This window comes from Chaetodon auriga, chromosome 5, assembly GCF_051107435.1.
Source record: "Chaetodon auriga isolate fChaAug3 chromosome 5, fChaAug3.hap1, whole genome shotgun sequence".
Classification (NCBI taxonomy): Eukaryota; Metazoa; Chordata; class Actinopteri; order Chaetodontiformes; family Chaetodontidae; genus Chaetodon; species Chaetodon auriga.
Window position 1 is genome coordinate 3,742,295 of NC_135078.1, and position 18,875 is coordinate 3,761,169.

Genomic DNA, 18,875 nt, shown 5'->3' on the forward strand with positions numbered 1-18,875 from the left:
AAATAGGATTTTCTGGTGAGATTATTGAAAAGACTTAAGAGAAAAAAAATATTTCTATTAAATTGGCTTAGTTTATGAATGGTAAAAGACCACATTCATATAACACTTTTATCCAAAGCACAGCAATAGCAGCGACCCACCGCGCGGGGTGCTGGCCTGACCATCAGGAGTAATTTGGGGATCAGTGTCTTGCCCAGGGACACTTTGCTATGTGGACAGGAAGAGGTGGGGACAACGCATTAGATTAAAGTTAGATATTAAATATCTAGCTTTAATATGACATGTAACTGAATTAAAAAGTTGGGAAACAAAAGGAAAAAATACCAAGGCACTCATCTTGATTTTAGAAAAAGTATTAAAAAGCCTTTATTAAATTACATGGCTGAAGAGGTTAAAAGTGCTCCAACGCGTTTCGGCTGGGAGCCTTCGTCAGGGAGTGTGAAGTGGTCATTCTGCCACTGGATGGCAACCCAGGACAGCTGTTGCTTGGTAATGTGTCAAGTCTGCAGAAAGATGCCAGAGCTCAGTCAGCACAAAGATATCTTAAAATTAAACAGATTTAATTCCAGATTTTAGTTTTTATGAATGTACATATGTCCTAATATTACTATATATTTAAAAGTATGTATTATTAAAAAGAAGAACTTATTTATTTGTACATTGTGGGTCTGTTTACTCTCATTTAGTTTGTAGCCTGAACATTATGGAAACACACTTCAAAACTCCTCATGTCACTCCTGCATCAGGCAAGGTCACCAGAACTATTTCCAAGATGGGACTTACTTCCCCAGTGCTGTGAAAGGAATGCAAGGGACTGTTGAGATGTGTCCCTGCCTGTCAGAGCCACGTGACATGAGAGAAATGCTTTCTTAGTATTATTACACTAATGACATGATATCACTGGACAAATACTTAAAGTGGTTCATGTAATAATTCTGATTAGTGCTATAGACTATTTCCCCACAACCGAGTTAAATTTTCCCTTCATATGCAGCAAAAGTGTATCCATTCTACAAAAAAAACTAAATGTATCAACTGACAACCGAGGCCCCATTCCTATGTTTATGACAGAGTCGTCCAGAATGTTTCACAATTTGAGTCTAGATTTTTAGTCATGCTAGTGCTGTGGCTCTGTAGATGGCAGTGTTGGTCTGTCCATCCACCACTTTGATCCACAACAGCTCCTTCATGGATTGCAGTGACAGTTAGTACTGACCTTCATGCTCTCCAGAGGATAAATCCACTGACTTTGATTAATCTCTGACTCTTTAGTTGGGAGGGCACCAACTTCATTCCCTCAGTAAAGTAATAATGCTAAGCATACTCTCTCTGACATTTGTGGGCCTGAGGCCTTCTCATCGATCATTCCAAGACTTCCTTATGGTGCTCATACGTCGGGAGCGTGCCAAGCGCGCTTTAGGTGTATTTAAGGCTCGCCTGGGTCACTTTGAGACAAGAGGATCAGGCCGAAAACATCCGGTCAGGAGAATGACCGAAGTTAGTGTAATATTTGATATTCTTTGGCTGTTACCTGTTGGAGAGTTTATTTTGACAGACGTTTCACAGTTTTGATCAATTCCAAATCACTAAAGGTAACGATGCAGACGGCAGCGTAAAGAACGGACCACCTGTCCTACGCAACTGTCAGTGCGGGCGTAGTTAGGGACCGTCGTAGAAGTGCAACATGATCCATTTCAAGCTTCAATAACTTTTTCAACTTAGAAATGTTAAATGACTGACATTATACAGAGTGATAGCCGTTGAACATTTCCAGTCTATAAAGCTGTAAAGAGTAAACAAAACAAAAATATATTGACATCAAACCAATTCTCATGTGTCCTGCTCATCCACTCACAACTTTCACAGCTATTTGTTTGTGAAAAATCACTGAACACCATCATCAGTGAAATCCCTTACCACCATTATCACCCCTGATACCCTTCGCAGCAGGGGTGATAACGCATTGCAGGGTTTTTTTTTTTTCCCACAAACTAATCACTGTGAGAGTGTTGCGAGAGGATGTGGACGAGCAAGAGACATATGAAGTGTTGGTTACATGTGTTGGTTACATGTTTATGAAGTGTTTCAATGTGTTTCAATGTGTGTTTCAATGTCAATATATTCATACATTTGCATAATTAAGGAAAGAGTTAATTGATAACCATAAAGTTTATTTTTCTATTTTTAGTAATTTTTCTTTACAAATTTACAGGTGTGAAATGTTTAATGGCTGTCTCTCAGTGGTTGTGGTTTTATTATTTTATTATTATTATTTTATGTCCATACAATCAGAGTCAGAGTACTTTATTGATGGGAAATCGGGACAGTTGCAGTTGTTCTCGTTGTAGAAATTGTTAATCTGTTGTACAATTTGTTAATGATTGTGCAACATCCATCTGCAGTTCAATAAATATAAAGATAATACATTGCCTTTTGTTTATTTAGCAAGTTTAATTCAGTTACATTTGACCGTTTCACTTATAATATATAATACATATAAATATAATATATATAAATATTTGCCTGTTTAATTTTCATATTGCGATCCTGGTAACGATCCTGGCATTTTTAAAATGACACTTTAGTTTCTAGGAACTCCGGTATTACTTTTGCCCCAAAGAATCTCTGTGACACCATGTTCCTCATCACAACAACGCGTCTACCTGAATTGTCATCCAAATTGCGGAGCTCCAGGCGACACTCATTAAAAAGGAGGTGACGCGCGCAGTCAGTGCCTCATATACCCGCTGTTGTGTCTGGAGACACCAACTGCTGAAGCCGTTCCCGGGTGGAGTTATTAGTGGGCAGAGAAGTTTTCATCTAACGCTACGATTTGTCAGATGACTGTGTCATCACTTTTCAATGCGTCCGTCTGCCTCGATGAACAACAATTGCAGAATAATTCATCAAAACGACATGTTTGATGTTCTCGGAAGCGCGGACATGTCTGTGTTATTTTGCAACAGTCCGATGCTGGTTGAGCAAACATGTAACCAGCGGATCCGCCGTGCGTTGCTGTGGTTTGACGTTGAGCAACGTCGCTCCAGTTAGAGACTGCAGATGGAACACATGCAGTACCAGCTGCCCTCACATGGCTGTAAAGAGAATGAGAGGAAAGAAAAGACAGGCAACTGAAAGGCGTTTGAGTGTTTTTAAAAAGTTTTAAATAGGTGTGCCTTCACCAAAATAAGTTACCAAAATATTATGGAACACAAGTGCGCTGAGATGTCGACCTGCTCTGAGCGTTCTTGACTGCGCCGCGCTGGCAATGCCACATCCTCTACCGCGCCTTTCCTCCCACTGGGGCGCATAGCAAAGTAACCAAGATGACAAATGGGTACAGGCGAGGAAGTACGCTCAGTGCGCCCCAGGAAAATACCAGTTTCGACAGTGTGACACAAAAAATAAAGGTCACAGCTCAGAGCACTTGTGTTCAGTGATAGTATGGTGTTGCGTTTGGACAAGAGTGGGTCATGGCGTCCACATGAGACAGCCATCAGCCAGTTCGGACAGACACTGCTGCTGAGCCTGAGCAGACAGAATGTGGTCGGATCACGCTGGTTATATTTGCATGGATGAAAGTATGGTGAAAAGCAGATAAAGAACATTAGGTGAAATTTATGGTGTTGCATGGGCCTGAGTAGATTTATGATGGCACAGCCTGCCCATTGCAGGGCCTAACATGAATCCAACTTCTGGCACATTTTACTGTGGGAGTGTCACCTAACAAAAAATACATAAATAAATAAAACAGAGAAAGAAAGAAAGAAAGAAAGAAAGAAAGAAAGAAAGAAAGAAAAAGTGTGAGTTAAAGCAGTGCAGTGGGTAAATCATGGAGTCGGAGCAGGTTTGCATCAGTTTCTGCATTAAAAACCAAATGTGAACTGGGAGGCCAAGGGTGAGGCAGCTTGTTGAGACAGTTATGATGTGCCAACAGGAGCTGTGTTACCCTGTGCCCATTTCCTCTAGAGCTGCAAGAACAGGAACAGGAAGACCAGCTTGTGGTTTACAAATCTAAAATCAGCAACAAAGTTTTTTACTGCCACCCACCATTGTGCTAATTCTGCAAACAGCATATGCATGAGCAGTTTAACAAGTAAATAAATGAGTGTGACGCAGAGTTGCACAGTGGTTGGTGACTGTGGTCACAGGCGAGGATTTTACTACCTCTAACTGTAACACTAACCCAGCGTAAACACGCCCAAACCCTCAAATACCAACCAAGACGGTTAAGTGAATCTTGTTGATATTAATTCATTAGTCAATTTGCATGAAAATAGCCTTAAAAACTTCTTGCTGTGAAATTATTGAACTATTTTTGAATTGCAGTTTTTGTTGCCGCTTATTTCTTCCTGCTGGCCACTGATTGAGGCTGTAAATCAACCGTCACACCCTGCCCTGAGAGGCTGGGTGTGTGTGCGTGTGTGTGTGTGTGTGTGTGTGTGTGTGTGTGTGTGTGAAGTGTCAAGCAAGAGATAGTCAAAAATTTGAGGGGGCAGGATTTCCTTTATAATTTAGGATGTGTTGAGTAGGATAAAGCTCTACGGGCAGCAGACATTCTGATCTCACGTCACTCAGGTAAGTGCCAACATCTCTGCCAACCTCATTTTATTTCATTTAAATCCACCTGCCAAGCTGGTGTCAGTGTTTACTGCTGATTCATAGAGTACAGACTGCTGTATGTGTCCCCAGGGTGATGGAAACTGTGTAAAAATCAGGTCTTTTATTGAGAGTTTTTATTCTGAATATTTTTTTCTCCTAAAATGTTCTGTTCTTAAAATAATGTTGAGTTTGTGGTGTAGCCAGCATCAGAGTGAAACATCTGTAGAAAACCTCTCTCTGTCAGTTACACTGCCTCAACATCAACCCACACAAAAACATAATATAGAATAATACTAGAATATGCTTATCAGAAAGTGACTTTGTACAAAAGCGTACTGATATATTTGTGCTTTACTATTGTCAGAAAAAAAATCTGATCTGCCAACTGGTTGAAGTATTTGATGATTCCCATAACGTTCAAGTTGTGGTGTGGGGGGTTAAGGAAGTAAAGTTTATACAAAGAAGTCCAAAGAATTAGCATGTATTTTTTGAGCAGTGCAAAAGCAATGATAAAATCCTAAACAGAGAAAACCTCCAGCAGAGGCAGAACTTACTTTTCTTACTGAAAACTCTGAACACTGAGAGGAAGACACTGTGTAGATTTCACCATATGTTCTCCCTGAGTTTTTTCCCTTTGTAAAAACAAATATTCCATTTATTGACTGTTATTTCTCTAGAACTTTCCAAAAAATTGGCCATATCACAACAAGTACACAGTGATTACTGTACTTTTCTTAAAGTGTTTTACTATTTATTTATTTATATATTTATTTATTGATGTCTGTGACACATTAGATGTCACAGACATCAAATAGTTGCAATAAAAGATATAAAGACATAAAAACACTTGTAATTAACCCATAATAAAATTAGCTAGCTGATGAATGTTGTCTAACAGTTGTCTGGAGAAGAATAAGACAGATGAGTTCGGCAGTAAAAGATGTTTTTGTTTTAACACCTTGTCTTCTGCAGTTCCTGCACTGATGAAAACAACATATCTCTGATCTACCCTTCCTTCCTCTTAAGGAGTTCCATACCAGTGATCTGTGCCCTTTTGACCTGGAATGCACCTGGCAAGCATGACAACATCTGGATCTCAAGCCTTCCTCTTCTTCCTCCTCCTCCTCCTCCTCACCTCCCTCTTATCCTTGCTTTATCACAGCTTCTTGGGCCAGAAGTTTTATCAACAGAAATATCATCCAGATGTTTTTCAGAGAAACATCAGCATCCTGCTGTGGCACTGGCCGTTTGGTCGCTCCTACAAGCTCTCTGGAGACAAATGCTTTGAGATGTACAACGTCAGCCGCTGTTTCCTCACTGATAACAAATCTGCTTTCTCCACTGCAGATGTGGTTGTCTTCCACCATCAGGAGCTAAGCAGAGGTCTGTCCTCGCTGCCCCTGCACCAGGATCGGCCAGCCTCCCAGCACTGGGTGTGGCTGTCTCTGGAGCCCCCTGCCAAAAATGCAAACCTTACACAGCTCAATGGTCTCTTCAACTGGACGATGAGCTACAGACGTGATGCTGACATATACATCCCTTATGGAATGACCATGTTAGGAGGTGATGGGAGAGACTTCCAGGCTGTTCCAAACCGCTCCTGCCTTGTCAGCTGGGCAGTCAGCAAATACTGGCCTCACCAGGCTCGGGCTCATGTTTACCAAAGTCTCAAGAAGTATATTCCCATTGAGGTGTATGGCAAGTGGAACAAGAGACCCCTGTCAGGGAAGAAGCTGTTGCCCACTATTGCAAACTGTAATTTTTACCTGTCTTTTGAGAACTCTGAGGCAAAGGACTATATCAGTGAGAAGCTCTGGAGGAACGCTTTTCAAGCAGGAGCTGTGCCCGTGGTTCTCGGCCCAAGCAGGGCCACCTACGAGGCCCTGGCTCCCCCTGGTTCCTTTATCCATGTGGCTGATTTCAAGAGCACAGCAGATCTGGCTGCCTATCTGAAGCATGTGGCTGCACACAGGCAGGCCTATGAAAAGTATTTCCAGTGGCACCGAACTCACAGAATAAAAATCTACACTGACTGGAGAGAAAGGCTGTGTCAGATCTGTGTTCAGTATCCCGGTTTGCCAGCACACAGAGTCTATCATGACCTGAAGAGCTGGGTTGACAGCTAAGATTTTTATCTCTATGTGCTTTCAGGTCAGTGAGGTGTTGCTGCTGGGTTACCACATGCAAACTGAATACCATACAGTGACAATTCTATGTTGTAGTACACTTACCTCAGTCAGCCATACACTCATGGTAAACCGTGAGGAACTACACACCACAGAAACAAATCTCAAGTGGTTGGTTGTGCTGGTTGTGTGTTTTCTGAAAAAGTGGAAGTAGAAGCTTGCAAAACCATAAATAAGCATGTTCCATTTCTTGTAACCACAGAGGAGAGATTCTCTTCATGACAATGGAAAAAAAGGAGGGGTATTTCCTTATTCTTCTCCTGAAATGTCTGCTCTTGAAAAAAGAAAAAAATATTTAATAAAAAGGCATTTTGTTTTCCTTGTTTGATGGTTGCTTTTGTCTCAGGGCCCCAGTGTGTTTTAAAGTACTTCTTAGATCATCTCCTCCAATTTGATGGTTAACATTTGGTTAGGTTTAAACAACTGGAACTACATGCTTTCAGTTGTTTTTATGAACATTTTTGCAGAGAGACAGTAATCAAATTATGCAGTAAAAAGTAAAACCAGATAAATGACAAACATATATTGTATAGTGTATGCCATGACAATGAATACAGTCTCTTGAGTGACTACCCCTGCTGGTTCAAATAAGTGAGTCTTTGAGTGTGTGGCTGTGTTTCACATAAGCATTGGCAAGGTTAGAGCTTTTTCTTTATTGACTCACTAAATTAACAACAATACACAAGTCCTCACTCCTGTTCTTGACCTGGTTTCCTGCGTTGACTAATCAAACCTTGTCAAGTTATCATGACCTGCAAGAGTGTTCCTTCACATCAGCCAGTTCGCCCTCCATCCTCCAGACTGGACTTTAAAAAAATGTTCATGGCCTCAGTCTTTATGTCTGAAGTCAATATGGAGTATTCACTTCCTTGCTGCTCTGGCTTACTGAGAACCATCTTTATGTGCTTCTGAGCTTCTGCAATTTCTGCTGTTATCTGATTTCTTATTGCATCATTGCTCTCATGAGTCAATGTGATGGCATGCGAGTTCTTCCTGACTAAATTCTGACTCATATTGTTCATATTATTCATATTGTTCCACGCAGCATTCAGAGGCTAGTATAACATCAAAAGCATTTTTACTGCTTTTCTCTTACTGTGCCACCCAAATGTCTCCCTCAGGCCTTCTGATATCAATGAGAGAAGTTCTAGGAAAAATATTGGAAGAGAAAAAGCTCTCCAGGGGTCTCAGGAGTGTCTTTGACCGTTGACGAGCAAGATGAGAGTTAGCTTTGTCATTTTGTCTCTGCACTGGGTGTGACACATCACACTGACAGCCATACACTCTGCTCTGCCTTATCTGGAGCAATGGCTTCCTCCAGTTCCCCAGATATCTGGAGGCCAAATTCCTACTTTTTTGTTTTTTTGTTTTTTGTTTTTTTACTTTTACAATAAAATACATAAAAAAGCTTATTATGCTGCTCTGAAAAACAAGACTGTACAATTCATTGTGAAGATCATTTGGGTCTAATGCTGGTCAGGGCCTAATAATAATAATAATAATAATAATAATAATAACAATAATAATAATGTGTTATTTAAATAAGTGAATAATAAAATGACCAAAAACCTCAATAAAAGCCTGTTAAATAAATGAAACATTAATGATAGTCAGCACTGTATTCTGTGACGTTACCTGAAATGAATCTGTTGCTTGTGGGGTCCCTTCAGTTTTCTTCTGTTTGCTTCTAGCCCGTTTTATGGCAGTAATTCATATATGTCAACTTTCAGAATCTCAAGAGTGTGCTCAAATGTTCTCCCCTTAACTTGTCCCTCATTGTTCTGACAACCCAACCAACAACAGCTATTCACCATGTTCACTCTGTATTAATACAACAGGCACAGAGACCGGCTGCCAGCAGTCATTTGTCCTGCAATACTCCCACTTTCCTGCCAATATGGTGACTTTTTTTTTTTTTAGAGTTTTATGAGTCTTTATGACTTGTTCTGTCAGTATTGACACCATGTAATTTGACCCTCTGTTCAGTGATTTCACTTTACATAGAGGTATGTCCAGTGCCCAGTATAACATTTCAATAATATTTATGTAACAGTACACAACAGTGAAAGGGGACATTCAGCATGAGTGTGTTTGATTCTGGTAGTTTGCTCTGCTATGCTTAAAGCTATAGTAGGTAATTTGTATAAAAGTAATTTTTTGTCATATTTGCTAAAACTGCTCCTATGCCCAGACAGCAGTACATGAAACATGTAATCTGTGAAAAAAAAACCCAGCTGCATTGGTCCCACCTACTGCTCCTACTGTGAATTACAAGAATCTACTGCGCCTGACTCAAAACAACCAATCAGAAGCAGAGGAGCGTCTGAGGGAGTGTCTGACATCTGTCAATCACTACTCACACACGCTGTGAACCGCCCCCTCCCTCCCGGAGAGGGAGGGAGAGTGAGTGCTCTCTTCTCGGTCTTACCTACTGCAGCTTTAAGTATAATTTTGACTGCAAGATTTTAACTTGTAACAGTCTTTTTCCACTGTGGTATTGACTTTAAGGATCGGAGTACTTCCTCCACTGCTGACAGATATCACTCTGAAGGGGCTGGTCAAAGTAGGGGTTTCTCTATTAAACATGCTGCCAATTTGGAACTTCTTTCTACCAAATAGTCCCTGTCAACAGTGTGATGTGTCTTTGGGTGAATGAAGCCTTTAAAACATGACAGAATTGTTCCCCATTGACCTCTGAACAACACGATTAGTGGTTATTTTCTGAAAAAAGAGACTCCACAACACACCATGTTTCACTTCAGATTATATAAATATTTATTTCCTTCATTTCAGCTGTGGTATATCCACATGCATGCTAAACATGGTGGGAAAGAAGTTTTCCTTGTGTATAGAACTCAATAGAATTATATGTAGTCTCAAAACAGTCTGTATCAAAGCTAGCTAGCCTAGGTAGTTGCTCTAGATTCACAAGACCAATTCATCATCAGAGAGAGAATGACGAAAACAAGACAACCTGCTCGGTTTTTGTTTAGCTCTCAGCACTGATGAAGGGAAAGCAGAGCTATGTAGCGTTTAAAAAAGGCAAACAACATGAGAATTTTATCTTTCTGGTAATCCCTCATCCCTCCAACCAACACACTGTCCTTCATTTTGTTCCACAAGCTCAGTAGATTTTGAATAAAACAGTCTTTACGACACAGTAAAAGATCTCCAGTGTTAACACTCCCTGGTATCTCGCTGTAGATATATCTTTTTACATATTGACACTCATGTATGTGTATGTGTGCAGGTCAAGTACAGTATTAACTTGCTCCTCCACTGTGGGAGGGCTGAGAGGCTGAGATAGTGGCAGCAGGCTGAGGAGAGGAGCCACAGAGAGCGGCTTTCCTGAGAGAGGACAGCGAGAGGCCACAGTTACATCAAGGGTTCCTGCACTGTTTTCCTGCCAAACATCTGTCACTGGAACTGAAGAACCATCCTAGGCATGTAGTGTAATCTATGATCTATGCAGTGGGGAATTATGACTGTACAAAATACAGAAAGGGAGTTATGCACATCCAGTCCTAAGCAGTTATTATGCTGGGTGAGGATAGCAGCTTCAGTAAAGGAAAAAGCAGAGAATATCCATTCGGGATACACCAGTCCAATCCACTATATGGGCATGGGCAGATACCATGATTATAAAAATTCAATGTTTCTAATATTGTCTGCGTTCACTCAGTCATTGCAGACCAAAGAATTGGTATCAGGAAAGACAAACATGGATTGGTGCATTCCTCATAGCTGTACACTATGAATATTTTAATTAAAGGACTTATCTGTGGTTTATGTACGACAAATTTAAAATGTAAAAATCTGACTTCAACTTTTTTGTTTGAAAACAGAATTGAAAATGAAATTCTAAATTGGACTTCTACATTTGAAACTAGTAAATGTATGACTCAGTTGCACTGCTTTGGTTTCTGCTCAGGGTTGCCATATCTGCTTAGTATAAACAAATCTGTGTTTTTCAAGGAAATATAATTTTGAAATTGGCAGATTCGACATTTAAAGGTCCCAGACTTTACTCAGAAATGTAGCAGTACCTCCTGTAATTGTATGTCCCATTCTGGGGGAATTTTCCTTCCATTTACCTATTTTTTTTCTAGCCAGCGGGGTATTTTCAATTGCATTTTTACTGATGCTTCTAACTATTGCACAGTCCCCTTTGCTGCTGAATCACTGCACCACTGTGGGATTAATAAAGAGTTATCTTACCTTGTGTATACATTTTTTTTGTGAATTCTGTGACACTGATTTGTTTTTTGACAATGTCTTCATCTACTCCCATCATCTGACGAAGTGGAGACGCAGTGGAACTTGATGGAAATGTCTCCACAACAACTGGAAAACTCTGAGGCTACATGTGCGCGCTAATGATTTTTGCATTGGACTGCTTTAAGGGCCAACACAAAGCCAATCATCATATGAAGCCAATTAAATAACCAGATTAGAAGGGCTGGGTGTGGGAAGCTGTTTTTTCCACATTGCTTTATGTGTAGTCTCACATAGCCAGAGATAACATTATCTCCGCACTTCATTCTGTAACGCAAGCTCAGACAGTTTTGTTGTTTCAGGAAAGCCTCCTCTGCAGTGTGCTGAGTCAGTATGTGTGTTGCTGCTGTATATCAATATACTTGATAGACATTCACTGCGGTACACTGACTGTTCTGCTTATGTAATATACTATAAATGGTGTTGAGATGCCTCATCCTAACCCTTGTCAAACTCTGTATGAATGAATGACGTTAAATTTACTAACTAACCTTTATTATGGGGCAAGCTACACCTCCCAAAACACATGTAGGCTGATACCTCGTTTCCATTCCTGTTTGGTGCCAATAAACACATCCGTGTTCCCTGACACTGCAAACAGAGTGAAACGAGGTAGTAATATGTTTTGAGTGGAGTATCCCTTTTATGTTTGTAATTCTGTGATCTAATACAACCACAAAAAATAAAAATAAAAAAGTTTCAATAAATTTTAAGTCATGATGCCCACCTCTACTTATACTGAAATAGACCTTGCAAATTTGGTAAGTTTTGTCTGTTGAAGACTTGGTAGGATTGAAATATTGCCTATTCCCATCTAAAGAAAGTTTGGGAGTTCTGTTTTAATATGCAGATACTCTCAGCTTTCCCTTTAATCTATAACGCGATGACACTTCAATTAAAAATTATGATGCACAATAATCCTTTCCACATGTGTAGGAACCCTGCAAATGCTGTATAGTCAAAGATAAGGAGACAGATAACAGTTCAATATTAGACACTGCACTCAGGAATCTAGCGGAGCATTTTTACACACCAACTGAGTGAGAGGTAAGATCTCTTTCCTGTACAGGTTAGCAGCTATTTACAGATCACAAAACCATGGTGCCAAGCCATGGCAGTCAGATACCATATATACAGGATGGACTCGCTCTGTTTCAGAGTTCTAAGTAGTTTCAAATTCCTTTGAAATCATTCATGTATATTCATATAGATATCTATATGAATATAGATATAGATATAGATATAGATATGTATGTACACACACACACAAACACACAGAAAGGAAAGGAGCGCAACGCAAAAGTTTGGGCCAATTTAGCTCTCAGTTGCTCTGAAGGTCTCAGACCTGAATCAGCTTGCTATTAAGGGCAAAGTGAACAAGTTGTGGACTGTTCACTGTCATCATTGGGGACGGCCAGGTGATGCAAATTTCAAAACTTTACCCTCTGACTCCTTAAACCTTGTTCCAATAGTCAGCAGCCATGGGCTCCTCTACGCAGCTGCCCAGCACCCTGACAATTAAAATAATTCATCCCCACCAAGCAGAGAAGGCTAAAAAGGATAGTGATGTGTAGGTGTTCCCTCAGTTTGTAATTAACTAAGAAAACCTCTCCCATGTTTGACAGCAAAAGAGCTTCATGGCGCTTTAGCAGACTCCGGCGTGGTGGTGTGCTCTTGTACACCTGCACAAATATGACCTTCATGAAGAGTCATCAGAAGAAAAATCAGATGTTTGCAATGCCTGATTCATTCTGGAAACAAGTCCTGTGGACTGATGGAGTTAAAATAGAACTTTTGGGGCTCAATGAGCAAACCTATGTTTGCAGGAAGCAAGGTGCAAAATGTCATGAAAAGAACAACTCTCCAACTCAAGCATGGCATGCCTTGGGTTTGTGTTGCAGCCAGTGGTATGGAGAACATGTCACTGGAAGAGGGAAGAGTGGAAGCAAACATCACACCGTCTGTAAAAAAACGCTGATGATGAAAACAGGATGGCTTCTACAACAAGATAAAGATAATGATCCTCAACACATCAAAATCCAAAATCCACAATGGACTACCTCAAGAGGCACAAGCTGAAGAGTTTGCAGTGGTCCTCACAGTCCCCTGACCGAAACATCATCAAAAATCTGGGGATAGCAAAAATGCTGCAAACAAGAATCAAAAGACTGTCAGCTGACTACAAAAATGTCTGCAAGCTGTGATACTTCCCAAAAGAGGTGGTACTAAAAGCTGACCATGCAGTGTGCCCAAACGTTTGCTTCGGACCTTTTCCTTATTTGTTGTTTTGAAACTATAAAAAATGAGAGATAAAATAAAGTTAAGATGACACATTTCTTTCACATTTAAAAAAAATGTCATCTTTAACTTTGGTGATCAGTCCACTTTCTACCATTTTTACTATTCACAGAAATAGAAATTTTTGACCAGGGTGCCCAAACATTTGCATACCACTGTGTGTGTGTGTGTGTGTGTGTGTGTGTGTGTGTGTGTGTGTGTGTATACTGTGTGTATATATCAGTAGCAAGTTTGCACAAGAAACTTGTAAGGACTGTGAATGCATATTGACTTTCATAACACAGCATAATCAATTCATGCATAGAGGAACTAGACTGAGAACACAATGGCTACATAACACATACTGATAGAGATCACGGTGCTGTACGGAGGCATGTTCAGGAAAAATTAAAATCCCATTTTTTTAAAAAAGTACTTAAATGAAAAAAAAACCCTGCAGTGAGAACTCAATGAATTAAGGACTATTTACTGATTAATAAACATGGATATTCATGAAAATCGATCAATGAACTGATAGAAATACTTGTGGTACCTCAGTGGCATCGGAGCTGTCCTTGTACAGGAATCTGCTCTTTTAGTAGACAATATTATCTTCAATATGCATCTGCACCACCTGACAGAGGTCATTTTGAGTTCTTGGATATTGGCTGACTGTAATTTGTGAGCAAAAACAGGAAGAAAGAGTGATGATATAAAAAAGAACAGATGGCTGCAGAATGGGAGAATTTGGTCCCAGATTCAGTCCTGCTTCAAACAAGAAAACAGCCCTGTCCTTTAAATGTCCATGAACGCCTCACTCCCCATCCTCTTCCTCCTCCATGTACCTTACACTCTTCATCCAGTCAATTAAAATGCTGGACTGAGCACAGGAGTGTATGTGGAGTATGTGTATGTATGCAAATTCAACTACTTGAGAGTGTGAAACTTCTCAATGTCCAGGTTTACTTGTGGAACCTCTGAAAGTAAAGGGTGGAGTCGTCAAAGAGTGGGTTCTTCACCTCCATTTCCCCTGTCTAAACAGACAAGAGAAAACAGACAGGAACAGACCGTGAGTAACATCGTTCATTAGCGCAAATGAAATGTTTGTGTAAATATCTTCCATTCTTACCATTGCTGAACAATTTGCCAAAAACCCTGTCTAATTTCTCTATTTGATTTGACTGTAAAGTACCCACTGAAGTGGCTACATATATAACTACATATTCATTGGCTATACAAAGCACCAGTCTGCTGACTGCAATTAGCTTGAACTTTACACGAAAGACACGCAGGAGGCACTTCCTTCCTTCATTGTAGGCAGTGGACATGAGATCCTAATTGGTCAAGTGAGGAACAAACATAGCAGTTGTGTACGTAGACGGGCAGGGTGGCCTGTGGGCTGGCTGTCAGAGTGTTCAAGAGGCCATGGTATGCTCTTCGGGTTTTCTCCTCTCCTTTGGTGTTTTATATAGTTTTTTTTGTGCATGGAAAATGTCTGCAAAATTACTCAAAGCCCAAAGTCCACACAAAAGGGAGTCATTATCTCCCACAGAAAACACTGCTCCTGAACACAGCACCGCCTACAGCTCAGTGACCATCCTCTGCCTCAGTGACCGCCCCACCCTCCTCACTCTCTGCTGTTGCAATATGAAGACGTGGAAGGAAACGTTATGAGCAAAGCAGCCGATACCTCCAGTGTCGGCTGCAAGACCCAACAAAGTCCTCATTTACTGTCACCATCTGCGGATGCCCCAGCGGATTAACTTTATTTTTCATGGAAATGTGATGGAAATCTTACTTCAGACTGCTTTGAGGGCCACCACAAAACTAAGAGCAAAGCATGAGAACTGCTCTGGTGTTCGCTGCAAGAACGAACACAAAAGTCTTCATCACTTCATTCTTGAGGGAAACGCGAGGGGGCCGTCCTCACAATGACTCAAACACTGTGTGTGCATTTTAACGTTACTCCGCTGGACTGCTCTGTCAGCGAGGGTAAGGATGGACTGATACCAGCTGTCTGTCAGCTGACTTGGAAGCCGTACATTTTGTGATGTATATGTTGTTTTATGAATTATGTTGTTGGTTTCCCCATCCAGTAGTGGAATGGGGAAATACATATATATATAAAGCACCTTTCAAAAGATACCCAGTCCATACATGTAACTAATAACGCAAATGACATCTCTGTTCCTCTACAGCTGTATTAAGCTGTATCTGTTTAAGGGCTTCCTACTGACACTGATTGAGCATCGTGGGTGATTATACTGACCTGATGATATACACAGTAATGCAAAACTTTTATTTTAAGATAATAATGCAGGCTTTACTCACAGGTGCCAATCCAGGACACTCATACACTGTGAAATCTCCGTCCTCATTCTCCTCATCTGTCGACGCTCCTGAGTCTGGAACTTTTGGGTCATCCCTGTGTCTGCAGAGGTCACACACAAAGACACACACAGTCATAAAATATTTAGAGGATAGGATAGAGACAAGGGGCAGGAGACACACGCATGCCCAGGAAAGATGAGCGCGTCTGGGTTTGAAGGGTGACTCACTTCTCCAGGGAGAGCATCTGCTGCTTCTGGTGCTGGTAGTGGTACATTTGGGCACTGTGGGCCAGCTTCTTGTCCCCAGGCTGGAGAAAAGCGAGGGGCAGAGGGGACATGAGAAAGTCATTGGGATTCATCCAGATCTAGTCACACTGTTAAGCTGACATTCTCCTCACAGCATGTGTCTGAACTGCACATGTTCAAGCTGAAAGGACAGGTGTGTTTATTTTTTGGGGGGGTGCTACCCAGAAAGAAACTGCTGGAGAACAGTGTTCTAACATTAACCCAAGAAAGCAGTGAATCAAGGAAATAAAACTGAACTGTATTCTCTGATTGTTTTATGGCGGTTACCTTCTAAAACACAAATAAACACACCTACACCTCCACACAACCCTGCGGCAAGGTGTCACATTGCTGGATTTTGTGTAAATGCAGCCGAAGCACATGCTTCACCCTGTCCACTGTCTCTCTGCTGTGTGTGTGTGTGTGCGTGTGTGTTTGTGTGTGAAGTCCTTGTAGTGTAACAATATAGACATGTTCTACTCACCAAGCTGTCAAAGGTTTGGGCTCTCATCAGTCCATACACAGGGTAGTCCATCTTCTGAGTCAGACGTACACCTTTCTGCAGTCTGTTGAAAAAGCCACGGTACAGTACTTGATTCGGATTCTGAACAAGCATTGCTGTGTTTTTGTGAATTTACCACCGGCAGATGGACAATTAGGACCTCTTAAAATGGTGCACACTAGAAACTCTCAACATCATTCTCAAAATTGAAAATCAATCATTTTCTTCCAAGACATGTCAGGAAGAAAACAGGTCATTTAAACATCAACTTCTCTTTTATGATTTACAAAATCTTTCTGTCCATTAAGGTTTGGGACATGTATTCACCTGACTTACATCCACGCTGAGAACATGTTCTTATTTTTTATGGGAGCAAATAAGAGTCATTAGTTGTTCACAAATAATTGCTCAGGCTGCAGTGGTAGAACATCTTTCGCATGCATGTGAAAACACTGCACGCATGTAACTGAAAGTGTGAATTTGCTTGAAGTTTTTTGTGCAGACATGTTTAATTCGGCAAACTGTCCAATCAGGGGGCCAAAGCTTCCCAAATTGACTCCAGCATACTCAAGAAGGAAAACGTGAATAGAATGAACCCGATAGAAACTTGTAGCTTGCACACCCTCTACACAAAATCCCTAATACGACTATATTTAACAACATAGGTTTTTGTTAGTGGACATCAATAAGTATCAGTATTTTTATGACTTAAGTAGAGCTGAAACAATTGGTGGCTTCATTAATTAGTTGATTGACAAGATATTAATTTAAGCAGAAATTCGAAGAATAACCCGGTTCCAACCTCGGGAACCAGATAATTCTTCAACTCAAATATGAATATTTACCTGTTTTCTTTGTCTTCTGTGATAGAAAGTGAATATTTTTGAGTTTTAGACTGCTGATTGGGCAAAACGAAAAACTTCAAGATGTCTCTTTGGCCTCTGATGTTTACAAAAGGCATTTTTCTGACATTTTATACACCAAATAATCGCTTCAATTGATAAAATAACCAACAGATTAATCAGCAATGAAAATACTGTTGGTTGCATTCCTAAATTGAAGTTATTCTTAGTTTCAATCCATATTCAACATGAAATAGAGCAATTCTACAGGTCATATCGTTAAAACCTGAAAGGGACAGAGATGACATTTGAAGTCAAGTCTCATATCACACAGGAGTTCAGAAAGGGAGGAATAAATATCTTACCTGACCCAACAGGCTCCTGCTACGATCAAAGCCAGCGAACCGGCTACAACGAAGACGCTGCTCATGACTGAGAATAAATACATACAGACAGTTAGAGGGAGAGAGCGCAGTGCAGGTCTGTAGGTGTCAGAGGAAGACATGATCCCTGACTGAAAGCTCTGGAAATGTGTTTGAAGCAGAGTGCAGAGCTCACAGAAGAGACCAGCTGCTGAAACTAACAGCTGCTGAGTGTCAGGGTGTTGGTATGGCCTTTCAGTGCCTGCAGTGAAAACAGCATTGATGTCATAGACTGAGACAGAACTAATTGGCAGTAATGAACTAGTTTTGTTCTTTGCTCGCCCATATTAAATTTGCGGTCAGTCCCGAGATTTCAGAACATTTCTTAGGACAAAGGAGGTCATTTACTACACTGATCCAAATGTTTTGCAGTCTGAACATCGTTGAACGCATGCTCACGTCAAGATGGGTGCTGTTCAAAAGATGTTTTTTCCCTCATCTTTATTGCCATGATTGAAAATGAGGGCAGTTTAAGTTGAATCCTCCTGGCTGCTTCTGCGGGTTGTTTACTGGAAAATGAGATTCTGGTATTCCCCACTAATCTTTGCCATCTCTACTCCCAGTTGGAAAAAATGCTGCAGGTCATGTATGCGCCAATGTCTTAAGGAACTGATTTTATGGGATGAAACAAAAACCTTACCAGACAACTATCACGGCTTAAATCCAGCCTGCACATGTCACTGTTTGGATGATGTTACTGAATGAAAAAATGGTAAACATTATGCTGAAAAGCAAACTCAAACCAGTCCGAGCGGCTGACTGCTTTTTCCCCATGTCATAGATGCAGTAAAGAAAAGCATGCTTGCATCAGAAACTTTTTGCTAATGTTTCCTGACAAAACAGCAATACATTTCTGGAAGTACCTCATTTTGAAATCATAGGAAATCCTCCCTCCCTGACGTTGCCTTGAATTCTTCCCCATGTACTTAGACACATGATTTGCGCTATACATGACACAATTTTGTTGCACCACTGGCTCCCTAGTCACAACAACTGGTCACTTTTTGTATTCTTACATTCATCTTGAGGCCAGTTCGTGCAGCACAATATTTAAAACATCCAGACTTTAAGGGATACTGACGCAGAGGCCTTTGCTGAAATTCAGTGTAAATAAGACACCAACATTAACGGTCAAATGTATTATGTGGAATTTA

At 40.7% G+C, this 18,875-nt stretch overlaps 2 protein-coding genes across 3 annotated transcripts in view; one reads left to right on the top strand and one right to left on the bottom strand.

Annotated features, from left to right (window-relative positions):
- Positions 1-4,478: 4,478 nt before the first annotated feature.
- Positions 4,479-7,046, top strand: LOC143320829 (alpha-(1,3)-fucosyltransferase 7). 2 transcript variants are annotated; one of them, XM_076730806.1, is made up of 2 exons: positions 4,479-4,578; positions 5,629-7,046. In XM_076730806.1, exon 2 carries the CDS (start codon positions 5,667-5,669, stop codon positions 6,726-6,728), a length of 1,062 nt encoding a protein of 353 aa, XP_076586921.1. In that variant the 5' UTR covers positions 4,479-4,578; positions 5,629-5,666; the 3' UTR covers positions 6,729-7,046. The 2 variants fall into 2 exon arrangements, with proteins under 2 accessions (XP_076586921.1, XP_076586920.1); XM_076730805.1 differs by having other exon boundaries at positions 4,559-4,578; positions 5,575-7,046.
- A 2,493-nt stretch (positions 7,047-9,539) lies between these two features.
- Positions 9,540-18,875, bottom strand: part of npdc1b (neural proliferation, differentiation and control, 1b) — a 28,026-nt gene continuing 18,690 nt past the window's right edge. Inside the window, exons 5-9 of the mRNA XM_076730807.1 lie at positions 17,665-17,731; positions 16,440-16,521; positions 15,899-15,978; positions 15,672-15,771; positions 9,540-14,374 (exon numbers count right to left, since the gene is read on the bottom strand). Of these exons, the coding sequence (XP_076586922.1) occupies positions 14,303-14,374; positions 15,672-15,771; positions 15,899-15,978; positions 16,440-16,521; positions 17,665-17,731 (401 nt within the window). The 3' untranslated portion in view covers positions 9,540-14,302. The remainder of the gene's footprint in view (positions 14,375-15,671; positions 15,772-15,898; positions 15,979-16,439; positions 16,522-17,664; positions 17,732-18,875) is intronic.

Excerpts from the sequence above, each read along its gene's own strand:
- LOC143320829 (XM_076730806.1), top strand. The coding sequence starts at position 5,667 with ATGCACCTGGCAAGCATGACAACATCTGGATCTCAAGCCTTCCTCTTC.